At 52.6% G+C, this 25,319-nt stretch overlaps 1 protein-coding gene across 2 annotated transcripts in view; it reads right to left on the reverse strand.

Moving 5' to 3' along the window:
• Window positions 1-25,319, reverse strand: part of PLEKHG3 (pleckstrin homology and RhoGEF domain containing G3) — a 46,062-nt gene that overhangs the window by 8,662 nt on the left and 12,081 nt on the right. Inside the window, exons 1-15 of one of the 2 annotated variants that reach the window (XM_032179319.2) lie at window positions 22,992-23,056; window positions 11,116-11,505; window positions 9,990-10,087; window positions 8,782-8,851; window positions 8,406-8,452; window positions 8,145-8,295; window positions 7,925-8,056; window positions 7,551-7,733; window positions 7,288-7,380; window positions 6,913-6,999; window positions 6,634-6,667; window positions 6,193-6,291; window positions 2,244-2,282; window positions 1,771-1,790; window positions 283-396 (exon numbers count right to left, since the gene is read on the reverse strand). In XM_032179319.2, coding sequence (XP_032035210.1) covers window positions 283-396; window positions 1,771-1,790; window positions 2,244-2,282; window positions 6,193-6,291; window positions 6,634-6,667; window positions 6,913-6,999; window positions 7,288-7,380; window positions 7,551-7,733; window positions 7,925-8,056; window positions 8,145-8,295; window positions 8,406-8,452; window positions 8,782-8,851; window positions 9,990-10,087; window positions 11,116-11,505; window positions 22,992-23,015 — 1,581 coding nt within the window. In that variant the 5' untranslated portion in view covers window positions 23,016-23,056. Of the gene's footprint in view, window positions 1-282; window positions 397-1,770; window positions 1,791-2,243; window positions 2,283-6,192; window positions 6,292-6,633; window positions 6,668-6,912; window positions 7,000-7,287; window positions 7,381-7,550; window positions 7,734-7,924; window positions 8,057-8,144; window positions 8,296-8,405; window positions 8,453-8,781; window positions 8,852-9,989; window positions 10,088-11,115; window positions 11,506-22,991; window positions 23,057-25,319 lie in introns of those variants that run through there. The other variant, XM_032179320.2, reaches the window with a different exon arrangement.

Consider the following 25,319-nt stretch of genomic DNA (forward strand, 5'->3'; position numbering starts at 1 on the left):
AATACCTGGTTCATTTCCACTAGCTGTGTGCCCTTGACATGGGACTACATCTGCCCAAAGGGGAGCCTTTTTCTAATTCACAGAGAGGGGTGGTCTGCTCACCAAACCATATACTCTAGGCCAAACAGGCTTCATGCAGGGCTGAGAGTCCTGGGAGGTGAGCAATCTCTGTTCCCATGGGCCCAGTGGGAGAGCCTATGCCTGAAAGCCCTATTTGCAGACTTGAAAATCTGGACTCCCAAGTTCTTCCTACTATCCCCATCCCACCTGCTGGTCGCTCACCTCTGGCAGGGAAGAAATGGACTCGAAGCTCATGCGCTTCTCAGTACCGGTTGGAGACCGGCCACTGGACCTTCTGCTGCTCCTGGAGCTTTCAGACTCCCTGCGCCCCTTTCCCTGCAGAGGTAGAGGTCAGTCATCAACTCCAAGACAACTGGAAGCTGATCCCTTCTGCATCCCAACACAGGCAGCGCCTCCCACGCCCCAAGGGGCTGGGCTGAGCTGAGACCCAGTCTTGGACCTGAGCCATTCCAGAGCCAACCTGAACTGCCAGGCCTGGGGCTGCAGAAAGCCTTGTCAGGCATGCAGCTTCAAAAAACCTCAGCCCACTTTTCCGTCCCTCCAAAGTGGACTTGACCTTTCCAGCCCCACTGTGTGCTAGCTTCTCCCTGCCCCCACCGCCCCACCCCACTTGTCATGCTTGTTGGGCGTTATATTGATTAGTGCCCAGTACTGGAACAGAGCATGCCAGGGGCTCACCAGGGTGTGACAGCGAGCGAGGGTGTTAAGTGCTGAAGGGAGGAGTAAAACCAGGGCAGGGTGGGGTGAGGAGGGCAGCAGAGAGGGCCCTCGGGTGGGCATGCACATCCCAGGGAGCATGCAAGGAGGAGGGGAGATCGAAGAGACACCTCACCATAGCGCCCCGGGAGAAAAGTAAAGCGTTGGCCCGATAGTGCCAGCAGTGGAGGGCGGCCAGCAGGGAGCTGGCAAAGTCGGCTACCTGCTCCGCCACCGCCAGGCTCTCCTCCTGCTCCTCCTCCTCCTCCTCCTCCTCTGAGCCTGGGGGCTCCGGCCCAGCCCCCTCCTCGTTGCCTTCATGCCCTGTCAGGTCCTCCAGAGAGACCTGAAAGGCCTGCTCTTCCTCCTCCTCCTCCTCCTCCTCCTCCTCCTCCTCCTCCACCACCTCCTCCTCTTCCTCCTCCTGGGTAGCCCCTTCAGCCTCTGGCTGCAGGCCCCGAATACGGGAGGGCTGCCCAAAGTCCAGGAGGGTTCCAGCACTGCCTGCATGCTGTTCAGAGCACAAGACCCCCTCGTGACCAGCCTCTTGGGCAACCTCCCGTCCTCCTGCAGGCAGCTGCGGGTGGGGAGCCTTCACACAGAAAGCCACACCTAGATGCCCAACTCAGGTCTCCACTGGGGTCCAGGGAGAGGCAGGTATTCTCATGGTGGAAAGGCTGGGACCTGGTCAAAAATTCAGAACCCAAACAGGCCTGCCTGTCTACCCTAGAGAGAGGGAAATCTGAGCAGGTCCACACTGGGCAGGCCCCCAGCAGGGTGCTGTTCTAGGAAGAGGGTGCAGAAGGGCCCCCAGGGCAAGGCCCATGTCTTATTCATCTCTGTGGCCCTATGCCACACAGCCTGGTACACAGTGGGTGCTTAGTAGGCATTTGTTGAATGAATGAAGACAATGAGGGCTGAAGGGGCTGGGGGCTGACCTGGGCAGTCCCACCCTCCTCTGTCAGCCAGTCCCCTCCTCCCACTGGCCTTTACCTTCATTCCTGCTGCTCGGGCTGCGGACATCACCACCGGGTCCCCCAGCACACGGGCGAGGGGCAGGGGAGGGGAAGAGATCAGTAAGCAGGAAAAAGACCTCTGGACAGCCCTCTGGGGAAGGCCTCACTGGGGGCTCCTGCTCCCAGAACCCTCACCTAGTCTCCAGGGCTTTCAAAAGAATGACTGACAGAGGAGGGGCCCAGGGGCCACAGAGCAGCGCAGGTCTGTGCCTGTTGCTCGGCTCTCATTGTTTCCGGAGGAAAGGGCATGAGGCCTGTGCATGGGGGAGAGCTCCAGCCCCTCTCCTCAGCCAGCCAGGGGCGAGGCCCTCTTCCAGGGCGGAATGGAGGCAGAGTTCCCTCTACACTATTCTGACAATCCCCCACCCTCAGGTCACACCCCAGTTTGTCGGCTGCTTCCCCTCCTCCTCCCCCACTCACTGGGAATGGCTGGCCACCTCACACACTCACCTTTCTCGTTGAGTTGCCTGAGCAGGTGTTTGGTTGGCTCTGAGGAGGAAAGCATGAGCAGAGTCAGCGCGGGCCAGGAAACTGCTATGCCTGGCTGGGTCCCAAGCTCACAGCGCCACCAGCCCATCACCAGCTCAAAGTCCACTCTGGCTTGGCCCCCTGCAGTCATAGGCCCCAGGGAAGCTGCCTTCCACAGTGTCGCTGAGCCCCCTTGCACCTACGGACAGGGAGGCGGGCCCATCCATCTCCAGGACCCCTACTGTGACTACCAGCCCTGCTGGAGCAGTACCACCCATGATGCAATGCATTAGCGCACCTGGCCCAGGGCCCTCGCGCAGGAGCCATAGGGAGGGGACTGAGTTCCATGCTGCCCCCTTCAGACCAACTAGCAACATCTCCAGAGGTCCCTGGCTCCACCTCAAGCCCCTTGCGTCCCTGGCAATGAGCATATCAGCGCATCAGCTACACCAGCTGCCAAGCCCCTCACAGCATCCCAGCAGGAAAGCAGAGGTCGCACCCGACTTTCTACGGCCCTTAAGGCCTGGCATCACGAAGCCTCGCTGCCCACTGGGGAGAGTTGCCCGGCTGTACGGAGAGTGACCAGGCTCTGGGGACAGGATACAAAACACATCCATTAGGCCAATGGTGTCATCACCTTGTACCCCAGCCTTTTTGGGGATACACCTGAGACTGGAGGGCAGGAATAAGAGGACCTTGTCTCAAGCTCCAGTTCTACAGAACCTTGGCCTTCGCCTATCCATATCCTTGCCCAGCTGGCGGTAAGTGGGAGGCTCAGGGATCGCAATGATTTGCTACACACCTGGAGTCAGAAGGAAAGTCTACCAAGGTATCTTGCTGTTCCTCAGCAGGCAGGCCTATTGAAGAACCTCTTTTCTGCTGACACACACAACATACATACACTATCTGTATCAATGTCAGTAAATTCCTAATTGTTTTTAAAGTGAAAAGTAGAAATGTTCTATTCTTTCATTTTAAAACTTATCAAGAATATTTAATAAGTGACACATAATTTAAACAATAGACCTTAATTATCAATAGAATATACTTGTCGGCTCATCTCAGCTCTCTGAGTGGGAAGCAGAAGCAGAAAAAACCTTAAGGAAGTCAGAGCGGATGGCTGAGCTCAGGCAGTAAAGTGCCTGCATGTGGCCCAAGTCCCTCCCTAGTGACTTTCTTGATCTTTTTGTGTCTACAGTTCCCACAAGTTCAATAGATTGTTTTCTTTTTTTTTTTTTTTTTGCAACAAGGTCTCATCTGTCATCCAGGCTGGGTGGGTGCAGGGGCATGATATCCATTCACTGCAACCTCTGCCTTCCAGGCTCAAGTGATCCTCCCACCTCAGCCTCCAGAGTAACTAGGACTATAGGTGCACACCACCAGCCTAGCTAATTTTTTAATTTTGTAGAGACAAGGCCTCACTATGTTGTCCAGGCTGGTCTTGAACTCCTGGCCTCAAGTGATCCTCCCACCTCGTCCTCCCAACGTGCTAGGTTTACAAGAGTGAGCCACCACGCCTGGCCTGAACGATCGCTTTCTAACAGACAGGAGGGAAAGAAGGGCTACTACAGACAAACATGCTTAGACCGATGAGAACAAACACTTCAGTGTTACAGAAGAACCATGAAGAGGGGCACGACACGCCAAACGCAGGCTGTCTCTATGGCAACCCACAGCCTCTGGGGCCCCTCAAGCATCTGGCAGTTCACACACCCTAAGTGATGCTGTAGCATTAACTCCAGAAAAGGAAAGGTTCAACGGTGGGCAGCACCTTCTGTTTTAAAAGGCTCCAGAGCACAAAACATGCTTTAGAAAGATGTCTATTTTAGCCGGGCGGGGTGGCTCATGCCTGTAATCCCAGCACTCTGGGAGGCCAAGGCGGGCGGATCACTTGAGGTCAGGAGTTCGAGACCAGCCTGACCAACATGGTGAAACCCTGTTTCTACTAAAAATACAAAAAAAAAAAAAAACCCGGCTGGGCGTGGTGGTGCATGCCTGTAATCCCAGCTACTTGGGCAGCTGAGGCAGGAGAATCACTTGAACCCAGGAGGAAGAGGTTGTAGTGAGTACAGATGGTGCCGCTGCACTGCACTCCAGCCTGGGCGACAGGGACAGAAGGAAGGGAGGGAGGGAGGGAGAGAGGGAGGGAGGCTGGCTGGCTATTTCATAACAGTTAAAACATATTTTAAATATTTTTTGAAAAAAAATCCAACTCTTAGTATTTACAGGCTAAAAATCTCAGCCATGTGGAAACTTCAGCTCTTTAAAATGGCTCATTTCCTGAGTGCCCTGGACACCTAAAGTTTGGGGGTTTTTTGTAACAGCGTTATTGAAATATAATTCACATACAATTCACCTATTTAGAGTGTACAATTCAATGGCTTTAAGTATATTCAAAGAGTTGTACATCCATAGCTAAGCTTTCGATGCTAACGCTAGGATAGAGCTATCACTACCACCAACATTATCACTTGCTGAACACATCAATGGGCTAGAAGCTTCAAATTTTAAGGTACGGCAAGTTGAGGAGGACAAGGAGAGAATTACAGGAGAAGAAAAAAGAGAAGAGAAAAGAAAGAGGGCTAGAGAGAAGAAAGCAACATCCTCATGTGGAGCTTTTAACTATAAAAACCATAAAACTTTTGCAAGCATAGCAAGGTGGCCTAGGGCTCAAGATCCACCCAGAGCAATACCAACAACATAAAACCACAAAAGCCTTCTATAAGCCACTGCTTCACCTTCTAGAAGGCGAACACCCACATGTCAATCCACACACATTCAGGGGACCCACAGGTCATCACCAATCAAAACCCAACACACTTGTGAACCCAAGCCAGGACACCGCTCTCAGTCACTTTAGAATCCTTCTCTCCCGGGGTCTTAAAGACAACTCTCACCCCAACTCCCACCTTGGGTATATGTTTGGCAGACACCTGGCTTAAGCCAGACCTGTCCTTGGGCCTCGCACTAAATAGCAATGAAAAAACCAATGTAGAAAACATACACACTCATCACCACGGAGTTAAGAATAAAAGCAAGGTTTTCTCTTTTCAAATAGACGATTCATTCCAATAATCCGAGCACACCCTAGCAAGTCCAGGAATGGAAGAAAACTCAAGAGAGGAAAATGGAACTTTTTCCTGAGACCCAAAGTAAATATTTCCTGTCTGGGTTTGGTGCCACTGAACTCGTTTTCCCCGGGTCCTGCTTCTGCTCAGTTGTTCCAGGACTGGGCTGGGGCCATCCGCGATGTCCAAGTGTCACTCTTGAATGACTTGGTGTTGGTATTCCCAAGAGGCAAAGGAGGGAGGGGGCTAAGAAGGGGTGCCAAGGCCCAAGTAAGCAAGTATTCCTAGGGCCTTGAAAAAGGTGGGCTGGACGGGTGCAGTGGCTCACACCTATAATCCCAGTACTTTGGGAGGCCGAGACGGGCGGATCACCTGAGGCCAGGAGTTCGAAACTAGCCTGGCCAACATATAGTGAAACCCCATCTCTACTAAAAAATACAAAAATTAGCTGGGTGTGGTAGTGCACGCTTGTAGTCCCAGCTACTTGGGAAGCTGAGGCAGGAGAATCGCTTGAACCCAGGAGGGAGAGGTTGCAGTGAGCCGAGATCGAACCACTGCACTCCAGCCTGGGCGACAGAGCAAGAGTCCATCTCTCAAAAAAAAAAAAAAGAAAAGAAAGAAAGAAAAAAGTAAGAAAAAGGTGGGCTCCAGACCTGGTAGGCAACGAGGGTCCAGGGGTACCTGGTGTGGGGAGCACCAGCACACAGAGAGGATGAGCCCAGGTGTGTGTCCAGGCCCGCTCTAGCCTTTCCCAGGGTTTCTGCAGAGGTGAGTGCCACAGTCCTGGACACTGCCGCAGACGGTCCCCAGTCTGGGCAAGGGTGTGAGGGAGAGGCCTCTTGCCTCCACAGCCCTTCTCTTACCAGATTGCCGGCGCCCCTGGCGCACATGGGAGGACACCTCATCCTGGGAGGACCAAGCCTTCTTCAGCCGCTCTGGGCTGTAGCGGTATCGATTGGGATCTGCACCCAGGAGAGAGACGATCAAGCTTTTGATTCCCAGTTGGCCTTGGCCTACCCTAGACCCTGTCCATACCCAGCCAGACCTCTACACCCACCCAGCTCCAGGGCCAGGAGCCTCCAGAGCTCCCTCCATCTTCCAGCTGGGAGCTTCAGGCACCGAGAGTCCCACCACTCAGCAGGAGAGCATCCTTAATCATGTAGTTCATCCCCCAGCCCTTAACAGGAGGCCCCCGTCCTCCCTGCTCCTAGAATAAAATTATCAGGTAAAGCTTCCCCAGGATGCAGCCTGACCTAGCAATGTGCACAATTAGGGACAAAACAGGCAGAAAAGGGCACACTTACAATAGGAATCCATTTCCAAGATGGCTTCCTTGGCCTGAAGGGGAAGGAAATGCACCTGGTTATTACCTTACCATGTGCCGGCCTTCCCTGCCCATAGGACCTACTGTTGCTGTACAAGGACACCCTGCGGTGCTGCACCAAGGCCCGGAGCAACTGCTGTACTGACACTCACTGTCCACTGGAGCCCAAATCCAGAAGGTGAGCCCCCAGTGGACCTTGCAGAGCTGGCTCAGAGGAGCATATTCTCCCTGCACCCAGTCAGGAGCTAGGGGAACTTACCTTCTGGGGAATGGTGGCATGGTGGTTCTCTAGGATGAGCCTCTTGATGTGGTGAGTCCAGTTCCGTTTCTCCTCCACTGTCTTGGCCTGGGAGGACCCAAGGGAAAGGGACCCAGGGGTTATCATTACAGGCCTGAAGCTGTCTAGCATGGACAGTGCTTCCACCCAGGGAGAAAAAGTGGGGCCATGCTGGGGCCTCTGTGAGGTTAACCTGACTCCTCACTTTGACCCTGAGAGGTACCTGCAATGATCCCTGCCTTACAGATGGAGACACTGGGGCTTGGGGCAGCTAGGTGAGCAGAGGAGCCAGGAGTCCCACGCACGTGTCCCCTGGGCATCTTGTTCCCTAGCCCCTGAGCCCCACCTTCCCCTCACCTGGATGCTGTACTGCTGCTTGCTGTGCTTGTAGTGGGTGACGGTGAAGCACAGGGAGTCTCTGGTGCTTTCGATCAGCATCAGGGAGGAGCACTAGGGGCAGAGGAAAAGGACGGTCAAGCACAAGGTTGACAGCCTGGGGAAGCAGGGAGGGTGATCTCAGAAGGGTGGTGCTGCAGCCCCAAGAAGCAGACAAGAAGGGGAGCCCAGATCCTTTGGGAAGGAGAGAAGATGGCGGAGGAGATGGGGCAGGGCCTGGTTACCGGGATGTTGCCCTTGTAGACAAAGTGATCGCCCCGCTTCTTGGTGATAAGCAGCGTTTTGTCAAAGAGGAAAAAGGTCCTTTCATTGCGCACGCGATGCACGCGGAACGTGCCCTCCAGGACAAGCTCCCCGTAGGTGGTCAGGTCAGGCCCCTTCCAGTTGATGAGGAGTGACTGAATCTCCTGCAGCAGAAGGGCCCCAACCCCTAGAGTCAGGCCACTGGGGCCTTAGGAGGCTCTGCAAACCGTGCCACAAAGGCTCCCCCAATGCCACTGCCCAGCTCATCCCAGCAGGGTGGCCACAGTCCCTCTTCCCAGCCGAAGCCTGGCCCACCCAGCCCTGCCCCTCCCCCAGCCTCCCAGCCCCAGAGCACCTGGAGCCGGACTGCGTGCTCATGCCTCCTCTTCATGTCGTTGATGTACCAGGCCACACAGGTCATGGTGTCAATGGCATCCTCCACCACCTCAAAGCCATCCTCTTCTTCATCAAAATGCTTGGCAATTTCCTGCACGGAAGATAGAGGCTTAGGTACCCCTGACTCAAAGGCCCTGCCCTCCCCAGGCCCCAGGTGCTTGGGAGGACCAAGGAGCTACCTGGAGCAGCAAGTGGTACTTGAGGATGCGCTGGACTGGCTTCAGCAGGTAGGAGCCCAAGGGCAGTGAGTGCTGTAGCAGCTCCTGCCGGTCCCGAAAGAATTTGGCCTGCTGCTTGTCCCGCATGCATTCCGTCAGGGCGGCCACGGAGCTGGGAGTGGGAGAAGGGCCAGTCACCACCTGGGGAAGGCCTGGATGAGGAAGTGGGGGGCTCTGGACTCACCAGATGGCTCTGCCTTCCCTCTCACCCCAATTACTCACTTGGGGTAATTGTTGCAATACTGGGTGTAGATATCAAACTCTTGGCTCTAAGAAGAGATCAAAAATGGTGATTTCAGGGAGATTCTCATTTGACTGTAAAGATGGTGGTACCAGATAGGCCCCTGGCCCCCAGAGCATCCTCTGTCCTCTGTTCCCAAATGCCTACAGAGCCATCTTTATACCTATTTGTCAAGGACACCCCATCCACCCAACAGCCCTGGCTCCCCTCAGAACACCCTTCTCATTCAAGACAGAGCACCCAGCACTTTCCCTGGAAAGGGATCCCCAGGACTCAGATGTCCTCTTATGCTGGCAGTTCTTGTCTCTCTGAGCTCTCAGCAAGGTAGGACAGAGGCAAGGGCCCAGCCCTTCTTACCCTTTCCACAAAGCAGCTGGCCACAGCCACGGGGTCACTATTGCAGCTGTCCAGGTCTCTGAGGAGCTGGCTGGGTGAGGGAAGAGCAGCCACTGTACCCTCTGCAGAGGACAATGCCCCTCACTGCCCCCTCCCCAACCTCCCGAACCCTGACTGACAGCCAGCCCTATTGCTTTGCTAAAGAACTGGGGCTTCTAGCCTCAGAGGGAGTCCTGCCCCAGGCAGCAACCACAGAAAGTATCCAGCACAAAGCAGCCACAAAGCAGGAAGTCAGGAGACCTACAGGCTCAGCAAGCGGGAGAGGAAGGGGGGACCCCCATACCCACCTCAGGAGGACACAGCTCCTCTGCAGGCAGAAGGAGTCAAACACACAAAAGCAGAGGATTAAAGGGTGAAAGAGAGAGAATGAGGACTAGCAAAAGAGCCAGGGCACCCAAGATGTGGGACATGGGGAGAGACAGGTGAGTCCTGGCACCCCTAGAAACACTGCTGCCTGCCTCCTCCCTCTATGCTCCTCCTCTTTTCCCAACCCCTCACCATTGGCCTAAGTCCTCCCTGCACCCTGCCCTCCCAGACTTCTCTAGCTTACACAGCCAGAGCTCCCTCTGCCCATCTTAAGGGGCCTGGGAAACGAATCTTGCTGTCCTAGCACCGCTGTTCCCTCAAGCCCTGCCCCTCCAGAGCAGTGCACTTTCCCTGGGGAGTCTGTGGCCCCAGGCAGCAGACCCATGCCCTTTGCCCTGGCACAGCCCCTGGCCAGGCCTTATTTGGCTTCCCACATGTGTCTTGCCTCGGTTGTGCAATCCACTAATAGGTCAGATCATCTCCAGGGAGCCCTTGGGGTCAGTGGAAAGGAGGATAAGAAATTAAGAGATGTGCAAATGGAAAATGAAGATGAGAAGGATGGAGAAGCCACCCACAGGGAAGAGAATCAGTGTGCAAGGAAGGGCCCAGCAGCCCCCTGAGGGGGCACCGGCTCAGGCTGGACCCAATATGCACACACCCTCAAATTATCTCCCCGTCTGCCCTTGAGAGAAAGCACATCAGCCCAGGGCACAGAGATGGACCACCCTTCCCTGTCCTCAGAGATCAGGCCCCAGGCCCACATGTCACAGGCCCATGAGACCAGGGACATCCAGGGTTCCTCCCTAGGCCCTGAGGTGGGCCTCGCAGGCAGAACATGGTGAGTGTCAGGCCCATTCACACACCTGTTCAGTGCGTAGATGTTTTCTATGTTCCCAAAGAGGGCGCTGACCTGTTCTGGCTTCAGCAGCCCAGGTGTGTCAATGATCTTCAAGAGGTAGTCCTGCGTGGAGGGAGGTGGTCAGAACCTGGCCCCCGGCACAACCCTGCCCACTACCTTCCCTAGCCACACCTCGTTTCAGCCCTGCTGTGACACCACTTCACAGACATTGCCTACTGTGAGACAGCTTCCACCCCAAAATTCATGTCCACTTGGAACCCCAGAATGTGACTTTATTTGGAAATAAGGTCTTTGTGGATGCCATTAGGTAAGGATCTCAAGATGACTTCAGATAGGATTTAGGGTGGGCCCCAAATCCAGTGGCTGCTATCCTTATAAGAGGAGAGGGAGGACAAAGAGGGACACAAAGAAAAAGGTGACGGGAAGGTGCTGGGCCGCATCTCCAGGCCAACAATGTCAAAGACTGCCAGGACCCTGGAAGCTAGATGACAGGCATAGAACACCTACTCCCTCAGAGGCTTTGGAGGGAGCCAACCCAGCCAACACCTTGATTTTTGGACTTCTGGCCTCCTGAGCTGAGTGAGAATACATTTGCTGTTTTAAGCCACTCAGTGTGTGGTCATTTGTTAAGGCAGCCCTAGGAAACTAATCCACGCCCCGAGCCAGTGGGGCAGAGGGCTTCCTCAGTGGAAGCTACACAGCTGCCCTTCCGTGCCCTTCACCTACAGTGGCCCTGCAAGGTAGGTGTTGCTTCGTCTTACAGAGAAGGAACCTGAGGCTCCGCACGGCCAGGAAACAACAGGGCAGGGGATGCATGGGGCCAGGCCCAGAGCCCATGTCTTCACTCCATTCGGTCTCTGTGGCACAGGCTCTCTAGAGCCATCTTCCCAGGCAGGCTGGGGATCCACCCTCCCTATCAACGATGCTCACTCCTGCCAGCCCAAGCTACTGATCTGGCCCAAGGTTCTAGGGAAGCCTGAGGGGTCAACAGCTTTCACAGTGCAGTCAGTGAGGGTGGGAGACCCCAGTCCTCCAACTACTTTATGGGAAGCGGGTCTTTTGAGAGCTTCCCTCCCAGGGTGAAACAGGCTTCTGCTAGAACGCTGTGCCACAGGGCCCCCGACACGCACCTCCACGATGCTGCGCAGGTCCTGCACATACAAGCGCTCTGTCTCCACGATCTCCCGCACCACTCGGCCCAGGTAGCTGAGCTTGTGGTGCGCAGGCCCTGCCGCTGCCCGGCTGTTGAACGGGGAGAGGGGCCCCTTCACGTTCAACCAGCTGCTGGAGTTGTTGTTGCTGTTGGGGAGATGCCGGCCTCTCGGGGAGGCTGCCCCATTCTCGGCGGGAGGCTCAGAGCCGCTGGGTTCCTCCATGGCACTGCGACTGTCACGGGAGGAGCCCGACGAGGAGGTGGTAGAGGTCAGGCTCACCGGCCGCTCCTGGCTGCCATCCTGGTGGAGGGAGGTGGACACAGGCATCCTGGCATTGCTGCCTGGGGAGGGCACCCCGGGGAGATTCTGCAACAAGACAGACAGATGAAGGGTCAACCTCTGAATGCCCACGGAAACAGAACAGAGGGACGGTTGCCAGCGGTGGGGGCAGGTGGGGTGGGAAGGTATTGTTTAGTGGGTCCAGAGTTCAGTTTTAGAAGATGAAAAGCTTCTGTGGATAGACAGTGATGACAGTTGCACAATGATATGTGCCTACTGTCACTGAACTGTGCACTTAAAATGGTGAAGATGGTAAATTTTGTTATGTGTATTTACATTTAACACAATTAACAAAACAAAACTGAATCCCAAGAAGAGCCGTGCTCTCAGACTCTAGGAGCACTGATGAGGGTGCCCAAGTCCACCTGCCAGCACAGTGGTCCAGGTACGCTCTAAGGAATTCACAGGCCAGCCCCACTGCTGGGGCACAGTACTTAGTCCCTCAGAGCCTCAGCTCCTCACCTGTAAAATGAGGATGGATACAGCCTACCCCATGGCTGTGTCCTCCCAGATGAAGCCACCTGCTGTTCGTAAAGCTCTGAGCATGATGCCTGGCACAGGGTACGTGCTCCATACACCATCAATATGGTGATAATACTGGCAGTCGTCAAGAAGAACTTCTCAAGTGCCCACCTGTCTGTGGCCTGTGCTGGGGTCACTGTACAGGGATGGGCAAAGATCCGGTTCTTACAATGTTAAGACAAGACACATACCAGGGGTAATATTCTCCCCTAAGATTGCAAAACCTCAGGGGCACCAGCGGCTTCACCACGAACCTCAAACTTTCTGGATACTGACTGGCTGAGCCAGCATTATCCCCCGGCTCCACAGCCCCACCCCAGCACCTGGTACAGGCTGCCTCTGACTCATCCCAGGCCCCAGGAAATTCCCCAGGGCTGAGCCATCAGTGAGTCTCTGTAAGCTCCCGTTGGCACAGCTGGGTGGGGGCAGCAGAGAAAGCAGTAAACTGCACTCAGGTGAGGCAAACAGAGCCTCAGGTGGACTTTATTCCCTAAGCAGATGGTGTGGCTCACAGGCAGGCCCACCTGGAGCAGCCAGGGGACGGAAGGGTGGAGTGGCCAGACTACTTCAGGCTGTAGCCTTCGGGAAGGACAGGGACACCCATGCAAAACCCATGCCCACCCCAAAGAGCTCACCAATGCCACTTTCCAGAGTACACATTTCATTGCTATTTCACAGGAAAACAGTAAGTTCCTGGGCATCCCTGCCACCCCTACTGACCCGAGTCTTCTACCCCTAGCTCTAGCGCTCAGAAGTAACTAGACCCCAGACATGACCAAAGGGCAGAGGCTTGAGCTACAAGGAGAAAAATCTAGAAGCTGCCATTACTCTGGGAAACCTTGGCACTGGCCCCTGGTTTTCTGTGCCTCTGCCTGAACCTGGAAAGCAACACCCCTGGGTCTCTGGCTTTTGCAAATGTTCTCTCTGCCTCGGCGTAGTCTCGTCCCCATCCACCCCATATGGTACCATCCCCCAACCTATGTAATTTACATCCAATCTTTAGGTCTCCGATTAGACGCCACCCCCTCCAGGAACCTTCCAACATCCCCCAAACCTGGGGAACTCTTTCTGCGTTCTCTTACTACCTCCCAGGTTTCTCCTACTGTAGCACTCGCCTGAGACAGTGTGACTAGTTTGAGACCCTCTGCCCTACACCATTAGTTACTAAAAAGCAGGGGTCTTAAGGGCCAATTTAACAAATGAACAACAATGGTGAACAAATTGATGCTTTTACTGAGGTACAGATCAAGCGCCTCAAGACCTACTTACCACCTGCCTACTAAACTGGCCAGGATGCTCTGGAGCACAGCACTTTGTCACTGTGTCTCACTGGAGGGGGTCACCTCCAAAGGGCTCTGTATGAGCCTCTCGACTTGCAGATGGGGACTCAGCGACAGCCCAGTGCTCCCCTCCGCAGCGCAATGCAATGCCAGGAGGGCTAATTAGCAGGATCATTTTGGTAAAGCTCTTTGAGCTGCTCAGAGGAGAGCCCCCCGGGAATTGTAGGGCTGCTGCTTTTTCCTCCCTCCTCAAAAGGGCCTTTACAATTAATCAGCTATGCCTTTTACAGAACCAGCAGGCAGGGCAACACCATGTCATTCCAGCACCGACAGACAAAAACCCAAGCTCCAACCCAGCCCTTAACCCCCAGCCCTGTGGCACTCTGATGTCCTTCAAAGCGCACTGCAGTCAGGCACCCCACCCACCCACCACCACCACCATCCCAGCAGGGAACAAAGGGGCAGGGATTTACAGCCTAAGACCTTTCCCAGATCACATCTGGGGTCAGTCAGCTTCTCTGGGGAAGCTAAATGGAAACGGACCCACTCCCAAATGGATTTCACAGCCAGCCAGTTCACAGCCTTAAAGCAAAAGATTACTCACAGCCCCACCCCTACCCCAACACACACACAATTAGGGAGATTTGTCTCTAAAAGGGACCTTTTGAGGGTCCCTCTTTGGGGATCCCACTGCAAGAGGATAGCAACATAAGCACACTTCAAACCCAGAAACTAATATGTCTTTTCTACTTGGAGAAGTTTTCTCTCTGATTGACCATAGGCTACCTGTCTGCAAACTAAGCTCATATCTCCTAAGGCTAAAACAAAGCATAACAGCCAACCGCTAAAATACTCTAAGCGCTATGTACGTAGTAAAGTGCCTAACCCCTTGCAACAACTCCAGAAGGTGGGTTCTATTACTACCCTCGTTTTATACATGCAGGCACTGGAGGCCACAGAAGTAGTAAGTGGTAGAGCCTGGACTTGAACTCAGGCACTGAGGCTCTAGAGTTCATGCTCTCCTGCCCAGTGCCTCCCTAACGGACTATACACCAGCCAGGGCCATAAGCAAAGGACTGGTCACAGACCTGGCTGCCATGGCTTTGCTTCAGCATAAGCTGCAGGGGACATATGAAGACCTGAAGGATTGGGGCTTATGACATGACACTCGGAAGGACTGAGTCAAGATTCCTTAAGGCAGTTTTTGGACCTGCTACTATGTGACCTTTGGCCATTCACTCTCCGGCTGGAACAATATGGTAAAATACAGATCCCCGGTCAAAGGATCACAGGTCATGGGTAAGCAGAAAGGAAAAGGGAGAAAGCATGAGGTCACCAGAATTGGACTATAAACTTTTTGGATGACGAGAGAAGCCCTGTAGTGACCAGGAGACCCAAGATCACAAGACTCTCTCTCTCCTGGGCAGGAGGACTTGCTGGAAAAGAACCAAGAGCCCAAGACAGGGAGGGATGAAGAACAAACGAGGCACTGAGTACAAAGCAGGACACTAGTGCAGACTGTCAGGAGGCACTGTTTGATGGTGACGGATAAGAGGCATCGCTCTCAATCGGAGTGCATTCTGAGTGCATCGCACTCAGCTGGAGTGCATTCTGGCCCTAAGACACCGGATTGGAACCATTATGTGTGTGTAGCTCAGACTCCCACAGAGACAGTTAAAGTGCCTCCCCTCGTGCTCCCTGGGCGAGGCCAGCCTTTCCTTCCTACCTGAGGAGCACCACTCCATACCATAAGATTCCCCCAAGCCAGGATGAGAACTCAGGTCTTCAAACACATCCTGGAAGACCCTGTCTGCTAGGGAAGTAGGAGGCCAGAGAAGGAGGTGATGAGGCAGGCAGCAATCAAACCCTCAAACCAGGTACCCAAGCCTACCCCATCCTACCAGATACGGGTCTCCAGTTCTCCTAAGTATGCCCCAGCCATGACCTCTTCCATCTTGCAACATGAATCAATCCAGTCAGTCATCAATCAGTGAATCAGTCTTCTGGAAAACTCACTTTCTCGGCCAGGCATGATGGCTCACGCCTGTAATCCCAGCACTGTGGGAGGCAGAGGTGGGCAGATCACTTGAGGTCAGGAGTTCGAGACTGACCAGGCCAGCATGGTGAAACCCTGTCTCTACTAAAAATACAAAAATTAGCCGGGCATAGTGGCAGGTGCCTGTAATCCCAGCTACTAGGGGGGCTGAGGCAGAAGAATCGCTTGAACCCGGAAGGCAGATGTTTCAGTGAGCTGAGATCACGCCACTCTACTCCAGCCTGGGTGAGAGCACGAGACTCCATCTCAAAAAAAAAAAAAGAAAAGAAAAGAAAAAAGAAAACTCTCTTTCTCAAGTCCTATACTTGTGAAACCTTCTTTGATCAGATCCCCAAAGACTTTTCTTTTTTTGAGACCCTGTCTCCCTCTGTCACCCAGGCTGGAGTGCAGTGGTGCAATCACAGCTCATTGCAGCCTCGACCTCAAACGATCCTCCTGCCTCAGTCTCCTAAAGTGCTGGGATTAACAGGTGTGAGCCACCATACCCAGCCAAGCTTTCTTTTTGATGGGCCTAAGAAGCAGCTCAGACATATACCTTTAAGGATCCAGGGGCAGAAGAGCGGGAGAGAGGGAGGTTTCTTTTTTTTTTTCTTTAAATTTAAGCCTAAACCACACCCTTCCTCCACCCACACCTGTCCTCTGGAGGAGCTTCCCTGAATATTGCAGGTGCAGAGGCAGGCAGGCTGCAGCAGGTCCCTGGATTCCCAGCACAGCAGACTGGGGCCACGTCCGTCCCCTCCCCACTACACCTCAGCACCATGCCCCATTCTGACCCAACAGGAAAGAAAAAAGGGACACCCTTATAATCCACAACAGCCTCTGTGTTCTGTCCTCAGGTCTCCTGTCACTGAGGCAATGGGACCCTGCTCCTCCCCCATCCCACAGGGTTATGGGGAGCCTTCTGGAACTCTGTGTCTCTGGTCCTGGGGAATGCCCAGGAGTCAGCCCACTCCCACTGGCCCTCCCTCCCAGGCCAGTGAGCTGAGGACAAGGTAGTAGAGGGGAAGAGGACACTTGGGGATGAACCCTCTGGTGGGCACACCAGAGACTCCCCAGAAAACATTCTGGTTCAGAGGCTGATGTCATCATTTCATCCACTGCCCTTCACCCCACACTCAAGAATCAGAAGCCACACCACACCACAGCTGCTTTGGAGCCAGGCAGAAAATGAGCAAGGAGGGTCCCCAGGGGCAGCTGCTCCAAAGGCCCCAGTCGGGGAGGAATCCACACAGCACCTGCACACAGGGAAAGTCCTCGTGGCCAGGCGCAATGGCTCATGCCTGTAATCCCAGCACTTTGGAAGGCCAAGGTGGGCAGATCACCTTTGGTCAGGAGTTCAAGACCAGCCTGACCAATATGAGGAAACCCCATCTCTACTAAAAATACAAAAATTAGCCAGGTGTGATGGCATGCACCTGTAATCCCAGCTACTCGGGAGACTGAGGCAAGAGAATTGCTCGAACCCAGGAGGTTGCAGTGAGCCGAGATCGCACCACTGCACTCCAGCCTAAGCAACGAGCGAAACTCCATCTCAATAACAAAAAAAGAAAGGAAGAAAGAAAGTCCTCGCTCGGGGATGGCGATGGCGCAGCTCTCCTGTGTGGCCTTCATCCCTCAACTACATCATCTGCTAAATATTCCAAGGGCTCTCAAAGCCAGGGTGGCCCAGCGGCTTTTGTCCTTCCCCCAAACAATCCCCACGACGGCACTTTCAGAATATCTTCAAAAAGGGTGCCAGAAGGAAGCAATAGAGAAAAGCTATAACTTTTCCAGAAAAAACAGTGTGGGAGCAATGTGAACTTCCAGAGAGAGATCTCTCTCAACTAAGATCTCAACTAAAGATGGTGAAATCCCTCGGCTGTGCTCTTACCCACAGCTCGGCACCACTCTGGGCCACCTGGCTCCCGAACTGTCCCCAGAGGCCCAGCTCTTGCCTGTGTGTTCCCACTGCTCCCCGCACTCTAGGGGCTCTCCTGGGGGAGGGGAGGACCCCCTCCTAGGGGACCCTTGCCCCCTTTCCCAGCAGTTTCCTCACTCTGACCCCTCCCATCCCTCCTGGAGATTCAGCAGCCCTGAGTACCATAATAAAGCGCGAGAGCAGGCTCCCCGGGGAGTGACTTTGTGTGCATGTGAGCAACGTGACTGCCTGCAGAGGCTGTGCCAACAGTGTGACCAAGGTTTCTGGGCCACCCAAACCCAGCCCAGCTGGCTCAAATTCATTTTCCCTCGGGCATGAATTTTCCCACCACCTAAGAGCAGCAGGGCCCCTGCAGTCTGGCTGGGTCCCTGCAGCAGGACCACAGCTGCCAGGAAGGAAAAGGATTGTGTGTTGCCAGGGGAGCCCTCCCACATGGACTCCAGGAGAAAGTCTGGGCCTGAAACTGAAGTCCAGAAAGTTCCCTCGGCCTGGTCTTGGAAGGAAAGGAAAGCCAGGCACCTAGCTCAGAGGGAGGGCTGTTCATCCACACCCCCCTGTCCCCACCTCCCCAACATGTGCCCATGTTGTCTCTCAAACCTGGAATGTGTCCCCAGACCCTCTGCCTATACACATTTAGCAATCACCTCCTTCAGAAAGGCCTCCTCAACCATTTCCCAACATATACACTAGTGTAAGCTGAATAACGCCCCCGCCCAAGGATATCTACAGCCTGACCCTCAACCTATGAATGTCACCTTATATAGCAAAAGGGACATAGAAGGCATATGTGATCAAATCTAGGATCTTAAGATGGGAGATTATCTGGATTAGCCAGGTGGGCCTGATGTGATCATAAGCGTCCTCATAAGAGGAATCCGGCAGGAGTCAGGGTCAGACAGAAGCAGACAAGAAGCTGGGAAAAGGGGACAATAAAAGCAGAGGGACAGAGAGAAGGGAACTGGAAAATGCTACACTGCTGGCTTTGAAGATGGAGGAAGGGGCCACAAGCCAAGGATACAGGCAGCCTGGGAAGCTAGGAAGGGCAAGGAAACAAATTCTGCCCTGGATCCTGCAGAAGGAACCCAGCCATGCAAACCCAGTCTGACTTCTCATCTCCAGAACTTTAAGACAACAAATGTGTGTTGATTTAAGCCACTAAGATTGCAGAATTTGTTACAGTGGCAATAGGTAATATACTCCTCTGAACTCAAAACACCCTATCACTTAAAGCATTGGTCTTGGGGCTTGATATGTACATGCATCTCTTCTGGACAATACAGTAAAACCCAGTGGGCTGGGCCTTCTTTCCCATACCTTCCCTTCAGCCCCAGAGAGCAAGGCACATTAGGTGTTCAATAAATGCCTGCTGGAAGGACTCTGAGATGGTGCCTGGATAAGCTCACCACTCACACAGTCAAGAGAAAGGTAAACAGTGGGTGAGGTCAAGACCAAAGCCAGTTCCTCCTAGCCTAATGAGTCTCCACATTAGTCACTGCCAGCAAGTTTCCCATCAACCAAGAAGCGCCAGGATTGGTGACTGCTCATTCACCCCGGTAGTCCCATCCTACTTGGCCCCAGACAGGGAGCTAGAGCATGGCATAGCTTCCCCGCTGGGCTACATACTAGGTGACCAGCCACAAGAGACTGGGAGGAGGGGGAAAGTGGCCAAGTTTAGAAAAGGGGCTGTGATGATCTGGTCTCCCTGCAAAAGTCCCAGGAAAAGCAGTTTGCCAGGAAGTTTCATGTAAACATATGCTAAAGCCAAATGCGGGCAAGTGTTGTTGATTATAAATTGCTCTGGTTCACAGCCAGTGTAGAGGTCACTTGGCTGCCAGCACAACTTGTCACTATGCAATGTGCCCCAAAAATGGAACAGCCAAAGAAAGCCCTAAAAGGTGTTACTAGAAATTACCCCCTGGAAATCAGACAGATCCAAAGTTCCCAGAGGCCCCACCTCCCTCATCTTGAGGTCAAAAAGGTTCACAGGACCGCTGCTACTTACCAGCAAAGTTCAAGAACCCAGCCCTGCAAATTTGCCATCTTTCCAGCCTCATCCCCATTTCAGCAGCTGCTTCTTTTGAGGCCTCTAGGCTGGAGGAGGGTGGGCGGGTAGGAGGAAGCTGCATTTTACTACTGCCTCAGGTTCAAAAGTACTGGAGAATCTCAGTGGGAACCAAGTGGGTGTGGAGGGGCCCCACTGGGTCCCTCTGCTTCCTTGGCAGAAAAGAGAATATGCACAGATGCAGTGGAGCCCACAGAGGTCAAATGCAGTAAACTCATCCATAGGCTGTGGAGTCAGGCAGACCCCATTTGACTTCCAGGCCCTCCACTTTTCCTGGCTGTATGTGGCCTTGGGAAGTCACTTCACCTCACCAAGCTTCAAGTTCCTCGTGAGGAAAATAGGCACAGTAAGAGTGCCAACCTGACTGGGTTGTCTCCAGGGTTGAGATGATACAAGTAAGTAACCCGTACATCTGACATAGAGTAAGCCCACCGAGAACGGTGGTGGTGGTGATGATGATAACGGATAATCACTTATTTGTTCTGCAAGCATCAAGACAATGAGATTTTTCTGCCTTGTATCTATCATGTTTGACCCACATCTCAAATTAATAATAATGATACAAGTTAAACTTGGTGAACCAGCATGACCTAACCTTCCCCCACCACCCATGTGTTTATCCATCTTCTATGATCTCAACATCAATATAGACCATGATCTTCTAAGGGCAGACACACAGCAGTTCAGCTGGAAAGGAAAAGTAGTCTGACACCCATACCCAATAGGAGGTCAAGCCAAGAAATGAAGTATTAAGTGAGCCTGAATCCCTCAGCTATAGCAGAAAGGGCACATTCCTCTGGGATCCACACGGAGAGACGGCATATACTACCAGGAGCTGGAGAGGAACAGGGCCAGGGAGCACCGCAGGACTGAGCAAAAGCAGAAGTTAAGGCAACTTGAGAGAGCAAAAGCACAAATAAGTGATTAACAAAAACCATCCTTGACACTGGTCCTCGGGTTTTAAACCCATCTGCAGGGTAGACACCTGGGAGGGCCAGGGCATAAGACAAAACAGCAAGGTACTGGGAAAGGCTCTAGTGTGGACCCATTCCTAAGTCACAAGGAATATCAAAAAAAGGAAAAGCAGAAGAACGTGTATGAAAGAGCCCAGGGACTACAGCCAGCACTCCTCCAAACTACCCTAGCTCTGCCTAGCCACTGCATGATCAGGAGCAAGTCGGTGGGCTCTTTGTGCCTCAATCTCTCACTGATTTGAAGATCACCCTAGTAATCTTCCAACCTAAGCTGTTTACCAAGCACCTACTGTGCACAAAGACATCATGGCAGCCCTGCAGTTAGGACAAGTCACACACAGACTCCACTCTTCAGAGCTTATATGCTATAAGGCAAAACAAGACAAGGCATCTGTAAGAAAAGGAGGGAGAGAATCCAGGCATGAGCAGTATAGGAGTTCAAGACTGCCTCCAGTTTGGGAATTCATTCAACATGAATGCCAGGCCCTGGGGATATCACATGAAAAAGACATTGTCCCTGTCTTTGAAGAACTTGAACTTCAGAAGGAAAAATGGCCATATAAACAGAGTATTCACAAAACAATGCCTTGAGTCCTAGTATAAAAACATGAATAAATAAACTGTGCTAACAGAAGGAGTAGCTAGTGCTACCTGGGGGACCAGGAAGCTTTCTAGGAGGAGGTGACATCTTAGCTGAGTCATAAATGATGAGTAAGCTTTTGCCAGGTGAAGAGATCTGAGTGCATTTGCTGCCAAGAGAGCAGCTGAGTCCTGAGAGGACCCAGACCACCCCCACGCCCCGGGCATCTGGCAACAAGAGGCCAGGCTGCAAGGCAGGCCAAGGACAGATGGAAGGAATCCACGTGGCTTTGTGGGAAAGGACAGATCCAAGCCAGGTCTGGAAGAACAACTACCAAGACATGTGGAAATGGGGCTCCATGAGATGAGGTGTCAGAATGTGCCCTAAAAAGGTCCAAACCATGATATGGGCTGTGGCTGCAGGTGTCCCTAGAGCCAAGGAGTGTTCAAGAAGAATGCAGAAGCCCAGGAAGGTGCTGGCTGTTCAGAGACAGCTTCAAGGAGGAGCGAGAGATCGAGGAACATTGGCTAGAAAAAAGAATGAGACCCATTCCAACCCTTGTAAAGAGGGAAGAAATGAGACCCAATAGAAATGTCAAGAGATGAAGCTACATTTAAATTAACTGCCTCTAGGAGCAGGAAGAGAACACCTACTCTAGAAAACTGAGATGCCAGTTCTTAAATGGAAGAAATCTCTCAGTGGGATTTCAGGCCAGCAGCTCTCAACTGGGCTGGGGGAGGAGTTTGTGGGCATCTTACTACCCAAGGGTTTTTTCCTTCCCCTAGTTCTCACTTTCCCTTCCCAAGCCCATCAGAATGGTGGCTTGGAGGCAAAGCTGCCAGGGCAATTCCCTAAAACACAACTCCCTTCCCAATTCCAAGCATGAGCTTCCAAACCCAGAAAGTTATGTAGACAACCCCGGCCTTCCCCCTCCCTCAGGCCTCGCCTCTTCTTCGAAGGTGATACAGCAAGAGAAGAGCTCCAACACACCCCCCTTCTTTGCCCTGGGCTCTGACCTTGGGCTTGGTGCCTGACCCAGAGAAGTTAGGAAAGTGGATTTTCCAAAGCAGACCTTATGGACTCACACACACACTCACACACGTGTAAATTCCCAAAGGCAGCCAGCCCTTCAGCCAGCAGGGCCACAACACACACTTCCCCTATCCTACAGGGCCCAGGGGGCCCCTCTGTACCCATAGCTCCTTCCCCCATCCCCCATGTTCCCCGCTTCCCCTACTAAGGGGCCTCACCAGAGACGCCTAAGAAACTCATCCAACCAGTTCCTGGGTAGAGGAGGGGCACTTCCTGCCTCAGCTGGGAGGGTACATGGACCAGAATTCAGACCAGTGGGGCAGTATTACCCAATCGCAATTCTGGGGTGCACACGTGTAGAGACATGGCCCAGGAAGCAGCATCTACTCCTTGAAAAGTGAGGCCTTGATTTGCGGTCAATCTGCCCCGACCTCCATGCTCCTGCTGCTCTGAACTATGAAGTGGTGGGTGCCAGGGTTGGGGTCTGCTGCCCACCAGGGAGGAGAGAGAGCAGGGGAATAACCTCCTTTCAACTGCTCTACCAGCTGACGCTTGGTTTGATCCAAAACAACCACCCTCTGTGGATTCTGGGAAAAGGAAACATCAGGAAGAAGTGGGAGATTAACTCTGCTCTGTGTGTGTATGTGTGTGTGTGTGTGTGTGTGTGTGTGTGTGTGTGTGTGTGTGTGTGTGTGTGTGTGTGTGTGTGTGTGTGTGTGTGTGTGTGTGTGTGTGTGATTAACTCTGCTGTGTGTGTGTGTGTAGGGTCCTACATGACCTTCTCTAACCAACCAACTCCAAATGTTCAAGACAAGAAGTCCCCCTGAAGGCCCCAGCAGAACCATTTACAGTTGCCACCCAAAGGGCTGTCTTTCTGTCACCCAGCCACATGACAGTCCACTAAGAAGAGCAGCTCACCTATGCCTGCTCCCTTTATGGTCCTCAGTGTCTAACCCACAAGGGAAAAACCTGCCTTTTACCCCAAAGCCTGTGATTGGCTGGGTTTCCCAGGGAAAGTCCGGCAAGGCTTAGAGGCCCCCCATCCCACCCCATTCCCATCCCCTGGCCTGGCCCCAGCCGGGTACCTACCGCTTTCCTCAGGAGAGCTCCCATCCAGGCACCACGAGGGTGGCGAGGGGCCGGGCAGCCGCATTGTCCCCAGCACCGGCAGCCCAGCAGTTAACAGGCTTGGTGTGAGCAGCGAGCTGCCACCAACAGCCTCGGGAATTAAAGCGCCCGCCGCCTCCTGCAAAACTTCGTCAATAAATGTTCTATTCAGAACCAGTTCCGCGTGTGGGTCATACTTTCTGCATTTCTCTCATTCCTGATTGCTGGGGGGCCCTAGCCCAGGAAATGCAACTTCCCGACACAGGTTGGGAATGCAGGTCCCCGCTGGGTAGGGACCCAGGCCACAGCCCTGGGAGGTGAGCACCACAGGGCTAAGGACCTGTACAAACCTCCAGCAATTAAGCACAGGGGATACTAACTGCAGGAATCAAATACTGAAGACTTCAGAACAAAGCCAGATCATTCAGCAGCACAACAATGCTCTGTTTATGCAGCACCTCCCCCATCCCAGGCCCTCGAGGCTGAAGGATAATTAACCCTTCTGCCCTCACAATAGTGGGGGCAGAGAGGAAGGGCAGGTGGCCATCCCTATTTTACAGGTCAGGAAACTGAGGCACAAGTGGCTCTCCGAATGCCTGGCTGAAATAATCTCAGCTAGCATTTATTTGAGTATACCAGACATAGGGCAAAACACGTTCTCTACATAATCTCCTCACAACACTCCGGTACCCAGGGCCATACAGTCAGGGAAGTAGGGGAGCCAGGGTTTGCTGGAATCCACACACCCTGTGCCTTTCACCATTCTCTCCACAACCTCCCACAGGGCCCAAGAGACGGAGCCAAGAAGGCCATCTCTCACCCTACCTCATAGGAATGCTCTCACGCACTTTTTGCTTTTTTAAAAGTAACACTTTTTGCTCACAACAAGTTCCTAGAGTATGGGGCAACCTCAGAAAGGAGCCAAATAGAGTCACCTGGGAATTCATAACTCACCGGTAGAAGCCTCCAAAAACGGTACATAACCAGCAGTAGGCAAACCCAAGACACAGGCCTTCCTTCACCCACACACTCTTCCCGCGGGGTGTACCAACCTGCACGAGGTCTCAGTGAGTAGCAAGTATCCCAAGCTGTTTTCTCTGAGTGTTCTGTTGCCTCAACTCAGTAACAACCTCCTAGAGGTAAGAACCAGGTCTTCCAGCGTTTTGTGCTCTTTTTTCCCCCAGGTCCTCTGGCACTCAAATCCCTACTTCTCATTTTGGCCACTGTGTAAAAACATGCCAGAAGGTGGAAGCACACAGGATGGATGGTATTTTGGGGGCTGTTGTGCTGGGAGAAAAAGGCATCCCCAACGGGAGCACAGACATTAAGTTTGGGAAGGGAAGGCCAAGCTGTTCACCTCCTCTCTGCTACCTGGTCATACCCAGCCCAGAAGAAAGCTTCAGAATCATGGCTGGGATGACTTCCTGTGTGAAAACAAGACTACTCAAATTCACTCACATTTATTGACAGTATAAACCATGTGCCACATGCTAGGGACACAGCAGTGAATAAGACAAATCCTCGTTCTCATGGAGCTTACATTCCAGTGAGCAAGACGGCCACAAAAAGGTAGACAAACAACTAATACATTTTTGGAAAGTGTAAGTGCTATGAAAAAGATAGAGGAGGGAAAACACAGTATGAGTGAGAGATGGGAATTTCCACTAGCTAGGGAGGCCTGGGAAGGCATTAGAGAGGTGACTCTAGGGCAGAGACTTGTAAGAAACAGCCGGACATGCGAAGCTTTGGGGAATGAGCCTTTCAACAGTCTTTTCCTCTACCCCACCATAGCCATCCACTCACACGTCTCATATGCCCTAGACCTCATCATCACCAATAAGTGCACGCTTCCAAAACCTTGCTTTGAAGTATCCCATCCTCTGTAACCACTGAAGAGGAACCTGATACAGAAATTTCAAACCACACAAGGAAACAAATCAACATAAGGAAGTCAGAAAATGGAACAAACTGGCACTCAACTAGAAATTAAAGAATAGGTCTACAAAAGATGTTTAAAGATGAAAAGCTTAAATGATTGGAAATATAAAAGAGATAAGAATCTTAATAAAAGAAGATGATAGTATAAGGGGGTAAGGAAAAGGCCAATTAGAAAAAGCAATACATTAAAATAAAATATTCAATATTGAAATTTAAAACCCAATAGTTAAATAGAAAATTAAACACAGCTAAAGAGAGAATTAGTTAAGTGAAAGATAAACTGAAGAAATCATCCTGAATTTAATTCAAAGAAATAAGATAGGAAATATAAACATTAATAGACTTAGAGGTCCACAGAGAAAAAAAAGGAAA

This window comes from Hylobates moloch, unplaced genomic scaffold (assembly GCF_009828535.3).
Source record: "Hylobates moloch isolate HMO894 unplaced genomic scaffold, HMol_V3 SCAFFOLD_16, whole genome shotgun sequence".
Classification (NCBI taxonomy): domain Eukaryota; kingdom Metazoa; phylum Chordata; class Mammalia; order Primates; family Hylobatidae; genus Hylobates; species Hylobates moloch.